Source organism: Liolophura sinensis, chromosome 7, assembly GCF_032854445.1.
Source record: "Liolophura sinensis isolate JHLJ2023 chromosome 7, CUHK_Ljap_v2, whole genome shotgun sequence".
NCBI lineage: Eukaryota > Metazoa > Mollusca > Polyplacophora > Chitonida > Chitonidae > Liolophura > Liolophura sinensis.
The window spans coordinates 27063457-27070996 of record NC_088301.1 but is presented as its reverse complement, the minus strand read 5'-3'; the positions used below and the strand labels follow the sequence as shown (position 1 = coordinate 27070996).

Sequence of the window (7540 nt, the reverse complement as noted above, 5' to 3'; positions counted from 1 at the left end):
TTCCAGAACGCTCTGCCCGGTTTCTTCCCAACATAATGCTGGCCGCCGTCGTATAAGTGAAACATTCTTGAGCACAGCGTAAAACACCAATCAGATAAATAAATAAATAAATCCAATATACGAAGGCGCCAACTTCATGAGGGGAGGTAACCGGAGAGCAAGTTGTTGGCGAACTTCCAGGACGTAACACAAATATGCACACAATATTGCTGGGAGGCAATTGATGGTCTTCAACAAACACAAGACTCTACGCAAACGTCCACACTAGCGTGCTTGACCTACAGCACGCCTTCATTACTTACAGCTTGTTGCATCCCCGATGTGACGAATCGTATTGTTTAGTGATCAGTGGTCAACTGGAGATGCCGAGCTCATGTTTACAGCTTGACACGGAAGCCGCGTGCGTTTGACCCACCGCTTGCTGATTCGAGGCCGAATGTCAAAACAACAACAAAACAGGAAAACACAGGCATTTAAAACATATATAGTGATGTAATTCTGTTTTTGTTCACACAAACGAAAATCTTCTTCAAAATACTAGAGAAATGATATTCATGAACACTTTTGTAAATATCAGCCAAAATATACCAAAAATCCATGCATTCTAATATACAATACAAATCAAAAACCGCATGACAATACTTGATAAATCTGGAGCTTGTCTGCCAGAATTTTAATAACAGCCACGGAAATAAAATACATGAATCAAGCAAACAGAATCAGCACATTCAATGAGGTAGATGACTGTGCATGCGCAATATAAGCCCTAACATATCGGTAGCTGGCCTCGCGCTGAGGGCAACTGAGCAAATATTACTCTGGAATGATTGCGGGCTATAAACGAGACAGCATGATGTCGCTCCATATACACGTATATAGAAAGCTAGCACACAGGCGAAACATATAGGCTTATCAAGCTAACCATTAACATTTAACTGAAAGAATTTGCTTATAAATTAAGTATACTTATACTTAATGCCGCTGCAGCGATTACACAGTATGTGGTGCTTAACTACAGCAAATAATGACGATTTATCAAAAAATCTCGCTATACTTTTATACAGTGCCTGATTACAAAACTGAACATTTTGGGGAATTTTCGCGGTACATGCACAGTAAGACGAGGTGAAAGGCAGTAGAATTACAACCCTATAACGTAACGTCAATGAGCATAGATATTCAGTTGTGCACTGTAGAACATCTGGTAATAATCAACAAGAGTAATCTTAAACAATGTGGTTTTATGAGCATTATATCGGGCCAATGAATATAAAAGCCTTATAGCACGGAGATTAAAACAAGAGCAGCGACAACAGTGTGATAGTTGGCAAATGGCCAACGGTAACAGGTGAAAAACGGTCCCTTTCCAATTCACCTCAGTTAGGATTTATTCTAACTGTTCAAGTAAATGGTCAAACAGTAAAAAATTACATGCTCCCCAAACCCGTGGGTTAAGCAGAATTGGATTTAAACATATTCCCCGATTAGGTGTTAACTGTAATTAGTGATTATAATCACACTGGTCTTTGACTGAAATTGTTCAGTGTGTTGCCATCACATTTAACAAACAGAAAGTAAAACTCCACAACTTTACGAAAAGTTTATAAGCAATTAAAAAATATTAAACATAATCTTGACAAATGCTTAGCTTGGGTAAACATTTACTGACCTGTTGGCTATTTTTAAAAAATGTCATCGAAGATCAACAGGTATATGTCGTTGAGAGCAAAGAACATTGCTTTGATGTTCTTTCCCCAAATATAACACAAAGCGATATATACATATATTTAGCAGAGATACAGCAAGAGAGTTGTAAGCATGCTTTTCCTTCATTGCTACAGGACGGCTTCACCTTGAGCTTTTAATTTGGTATTTACAGCCACCGGAATGACGTCACCGTGTGTCAAGCTAAGTGACGTCGTCTGCTGCCCAACCGAATTTTGATTATAAGGTGACAGGCGAAGCTTTTGTCTAAAAGCTCATCCTAAAAGCAACAGTTGTACATCAGTCAATATATAAGAAGTAAACTAATTATTTTATCTTTTCTACAGGATGCGTCATCAATGATCTTTTCTCGACCATAAATCCTTGAGATCGTTGTTGTTATTTGGCTCTTTTAACAGAAGTTTGTCAAAGTAGCTAAAGAATGGCTGGTAGTATCTGCCACCATGTTCGTGGTGGTAGTAATGTTTGACTGGACCACCGTACAGTCCGAAAGGTATGACGTGTTGCGCTCCCCATGGTACGTCATATCCGGAATGATTGTCAATCAACATCCAGATAAACACGGGCACAAACGCTGTTCGCGTCAGCGGATGGCTGCTGAAGATCTTCAACGCTTCATTGGCTGACAGAATCAGAGCGAGGCGTTCTGGAATCGTTAGCTGATTGGTCACGTGACAATAAATTACGTCATGTTTATGATGATGACGATGTATATACTTGTAAAGTAGACTATTTCGATGAAACCCGTAGTGGATGAGGAAGAAAGCAGCGTCGAAGGCAAGAATACTGGCGGCGAGTTGCCACACGAATTGTCCAACGGCTGGCGCCTCTCTCGGCAAGGCACGAGTTGTCTGAATCCAGTACCTTTCCCTCTCTTCGAGTAGCCCACTATCCACTCCCGCGTATCGTTTGATTTTGAAAGTGTCTAGTAGCATTAATGGCGTGTCGTAAATGATGGCGTCCACAAGCATAGAGAGTATCGTAGTGTGCGTGTAGCGGACTGACGGGTGGATTTTGTAACAATCGAACCAAGCTATATGATCCATGGCCAGCGGGAAAGCCGTTAGAATTGCGTAACAGACCGTCACAAACCACGTCTCGAAGTACACAGAGTTGTACACCCACGTGGTTAGTAGCCACTGCCATAGAGCGTCCATGTACCATTGCAAAGTTTTCACATATATGGTACCCAATACTGCCGAGGTAAGAATGGCACCCCTCACGACATGAACTGTCATCCGGTGGCCCCAGGACCCGTTCCCGCTCACCGAATAATTCCTGAGTTGGCGTTTGTGGGGTCCCGCTATCGCAGGGTTCAAATCACCATTCGCCATTCAGGAGTCTTTTGTAGTCTGGAACTTCTGCAACGAAAAGAAACAAAGCGAGTTATATAAAAATTCTTTAGTCTGAAGAATTTTTTTCTTCACAAAGCGTTAACTGTGAAGAATGCATTGTCTTTTTTTAACTCCCTCTTTGTTTCACCATTGTTTTGGTCAACGTCATCATATTGTTACGGCTGCCTCGTTGGAGCACTACGCCGGAAACGACATCTAAGCGTGATCGGGGCTTGAAATAAAGGAAACAGGCATAGCGCCATCTAAATATCAAGGGGAGACAACCTTCAGATTGCGTTGTGCCTATCTCGGCTTTTGATCCATAACTCAGTAAAGTTTATCCATATACATAGGTGTAGATCTGTGCCTTAACGAAACTGGAGTGCTCTGGTGATTTCTCAAAGCTGCAAATATACATACTGACAAGTATAAAGTAATGCAGGATCTTTTCCTTGCTAGCCTTAGGTAAATAGTACCAAAGGTGTAGTCCGTAGTCCATCCCTGCCTTTGTGACGACTATTTGTGGGAAATCTGCTAAGGTATTACAACTGAACAATGGTCATGGCGGCTTGGATCCATGTCTCCATTGTGTGGGAAATGGTACCCCCATTAACCATAGGTCTTTGCCTTGAACTTGTGGGGTTCTGACGACGGCTGAAAACTGAAAATTTGTGCGCTGCCCTTTAAGTAAGCAATTACCTTTAATCGAGTCTACATGGCTAGACGCATGCTCAATCCTAACAGAAAAAGACAGGATTACCACAAACAAAACCTTTAATCAAGCCTACAGATGTAGATACTTGCTCAGTCCTAACCAATACAGGTGTACCACAGACACGATGATCAGAGCGTTTGTATCAGTTACTCCTACACTAAAACTGAAAACCAAACATACGTATTTTAAATTAACCTGACTCCCATTCGAATTTTGTTAATATGCAGTTTATTGAACTACAGTCAAAGCACAGTTAGTTTGTGGTCATGAATATTTATATCACATGTCAACTTCGGGGACTTTGTGTTTTATTCCGCAAGATAGGCGAGAACTGTATCCGTCATCTTTCGGGGGAACGGACTTTTTGATTGTAGTAATACAAGTTTGCACGTATACCGAAAGAATGATGCATAAAATCTCTGCAACCTGAAACAAAAGAATGAATGAATGAATGCTTGGGGTTTAACGTCGCACTTAATGTTTCAGTCATATGACGACGAGAAGTCATTATAGATGTGTATGATGACATACTGTGTCTCTTGTGGCACTGAAGTATCATGCCAAAGACAACAGACACGACACCCTACCCAGTCACATTATACTGACACCAGGTCAGCCATTCATTGGTCCTTGCTTTAACCCTTCAGTGCTGACCGCCAATCGAAGCAGCAACAAGTACCATTTTTAAAGTCTTTGGTATCATAAGACCCGCGTTAGATTCGAGACGGAGGCTCTAACAATCACGCCATCGAAGCGGCCGTAACAAGCTAGGTGAACAGCCAGCCTGTACTTGCTCAAGTATAATGCAAATGACGTCATTTCGTAACGGAAGAAAATTCCCTCCTTTTATGAAAGAAGTCTCTGTGTTGTATGCATGTCTATTCCACAGCATGCGTCATTCAGCTATTAGCGCTTCAGGTTTTAACTAAAGTAGGATTGTTTTTTCTTTGAACATACTTTTTTTCGTGGCATTTTTCTGTCCTCTGGGTGTTTATCGTACTTCAGCTTTGAGTGGAGTTTACTGATAGGTATCTTCTGTTGCGCATATTCTGCGTTTGACATAACCTGAAAGTAAGGACAGCTTATCCAATGAAATGACCGCCGGTGTTTTTCTGTTATCACTGATTTATCTCCTCCTACAGCTTACTTAATGTATGTACAATTTTGCATCTTTTGGCTTATGTGTGTGAAAGTTTCTACCACCAAAAACGATGGTCACCAGAAGACCAGGGCCCAGTTGCACTAAGCCCTCTTAACGTTGAGAGCAGGTAACTACCATGGCAACCAGTACTTTAGGCATTATTTGATTTATTTATTTGATTGATGTTTTACGCCGTAATCAAGAACATTTCACTTATACGACGGTGGGGGGGGGGGGGGGAAACCGCGACCATCCGCAGGTTACCAGAAAACCTTCACACTTACGGCCGGAGAGGAAGCCAGCATGTGCTGGACTTGAACTTACAGCAACTGCATTGGTGAGAGGTCTCTGGGTCATTACGTTGCGCTAGCGCGCTAACCAAATGAACCAAGGAAGCCCCCTGTAGCCATTACGTCGCCATGGTAGTTACGTGCTCTTAACGTTAAGAGGGCTTCGTGCAGGTGGGCGCATAGCCTTGCACTGATATACCTCTATGTAACCAACGTCCTCACAAATGAGCTACTTGTTGAGTTGAGTATTAATATCATCATGATTCCTTCAGGCCGCTGATGACATATGCTGCATGAGAAATTGGCAGGAAAGATATCGGAACATCCCACGGCAAGAGAGAAAACAATTTAAGGAAAAACTCTTTTTTTTCTAATGTATGATACAACAAGCAAATAATGAAATAATGAGACGCAGAGCTATAGTCAACAACATGGACATGTGCAAAGGATATATTACAGCAGCGTATACATGATATCCTGCTTGTCCTCTATGCCCAGCGTGTTCCGTGAATGTCAACGAGGCTTTCCGCCTTTCTCACTAAAATTTGATATGACGTCCGTGTACAGTTTTTTTTTTTTGTATACCTACATCACGCAGGTTTATATATAAACGTAAACCTTTGGAAATGTATTCATAGGTTTTCAAATGTAGACTGTTTTATTTAAACAAAAAACTAGCAGGAAGTACATGTGTCAGACCATTACGGACTGGCACTTACCACACGCAGAGTGCTTAACGTCTGTGTGCATTCAATATGTATGCACATATATAAATTCACTCAGCGAACGGACCTTTTTAGCCCCAAAATAGCAATGTGACGTAACTGATACCCGCACGTTCCCTACAGATCACCGTAAAAAGCATTTTAATCGGTGTTTAATGACTTTTCGTCTGATATCAACTTCAGTTTTCTGTTTTTAACACAGTGCTGAATGTAAGTTCTACTTCTTTCTTTATATTAGGGCACCTCGATATAGGTCGCGGTATACGTGTTGGAAGGCGCGATCAACTGGCCTATATAACCTGTCGTGTGCAATGATAGTACCGACTTTAACAAAAGCGAGTCGCTAAGAAGGGGTTAAAGACGCTTTCAGAGGCATTCAATCACGGCTGTTTATTAAAAGGAATTTCTAAGCCACTGAAGAATTTTCGCCATAACTAACGTTGGTACAACTCATGAAACGTACACTTATTCATGTGGATAAGTGGAGAAAAAAAGAAAACAAAAAATCTTCGTTATGGTATATAGTTTTAGGCTTATATATTTCTGTATACTTCAACACGGAATACATTCCTTATGCCCTGATGATAAGTATTCTATTGATAATAAGTATTCTATCGATAATAAGTATTCTATTGATAATAAGTATTCTATCGATAATAAGTATTCTATCGATGATAAGTATTCTATCTGAGGAGAATGTGACGGTGAGTTAGTACAAGTGTGTGTATATAACAGTGCATGATGTTAAAAAAAATTTCCTGCACCGGTAAACTACTATACCATTGTATATGTGCACAGTTTTGGGCACAGCGTTTAACACCAATCAATCAAATAAGCAAAGTATTATTATCAGGGTTTAATACAGCTGCAAGAATCTCAGTACATCTTTAGTACATCAGGTGCTGTACATCTGTACTACTATTTTATGACTGATGACTCCCTAAATTATTATCGATAAAGGTGAGAAAAAAAAAACACAAAATTTTGCGCCTATCGCCATCATGATGAAGTTTAAAACAAAATGGCTGCTTAAGTCTTCAGCAAAATTTCTGAAGACAGTTGCGCTTACGGAAACGGTTATAAGGAACAAATTATTTCCAAATTTATCCTTTTTTGGGTAAAAATAAAAATGCCCGTTTTGCTCGTGATCGCCATGGGTGTCAGCCTTCATCAGGTCTGTCTGTACACTCGATCGGCGTTTTGTAGGAATTAAGTAGCCCTGAATATATTCTGAATCTTAAAAGCGAAGGAAACATTGAGGTATGCGCCAGATGACAGAGCGTTAAACACTGTCCAAACAGTTCGATTTTTTATCAAGAATTTTTAACGGAGAAAAATGCGTTTGAAACATTGGATTCTATATGGTCTTTTCTGGCCACATTGTCTCCATAAGTAACATCTGTGCAGCGGGTTTTTGCCACTTAACATATGCGTGTAGAAATACAGATGTACGTCATTGATATCGGCTGGGTTCCAACAGGCCAGTCACCGTAGAATTCGAGGTTATAAAAGCACTTTACTCGGTTGGAAAAATTATAATAAAAAATTTATATGTTTTCAGGACAGTGTTTAATGATCTTTTATCCAATATAAAATCAGCAAAACTGTTT

The 7540-nt window shown here is 40.4% G+C and overlaps 1 protein-coding gene across 1 annotated transcript; it reads right to left on the bottom strand.

Moving 5' to 3' along the window:
- Positions 1-687: 687 nt before the first annotated feature.
- Positions 688-5535, bottom strand: LOC135471628 (cholesterol 25-hydroxylase-like). Its single transcript, XM_064750927.1, has 2 exons — positions 5420-5535; positions 688-3086 (listed from the first exon to the last, which is right to left on the bottom strand). The coding sequence occupies exon 2, from the start codon at positions 3057-3059 to the stop codon at positions 2061-2063; it is 999 nt and encodes a 332-aa protein (XP_064606997.1). The 5' UTR covers positions 3060-3086; positions 5420-5535; the 3' UTR covers positions 688-2060.
- Positions 5536-7540: the final 2005 nt, after the last annotated feature.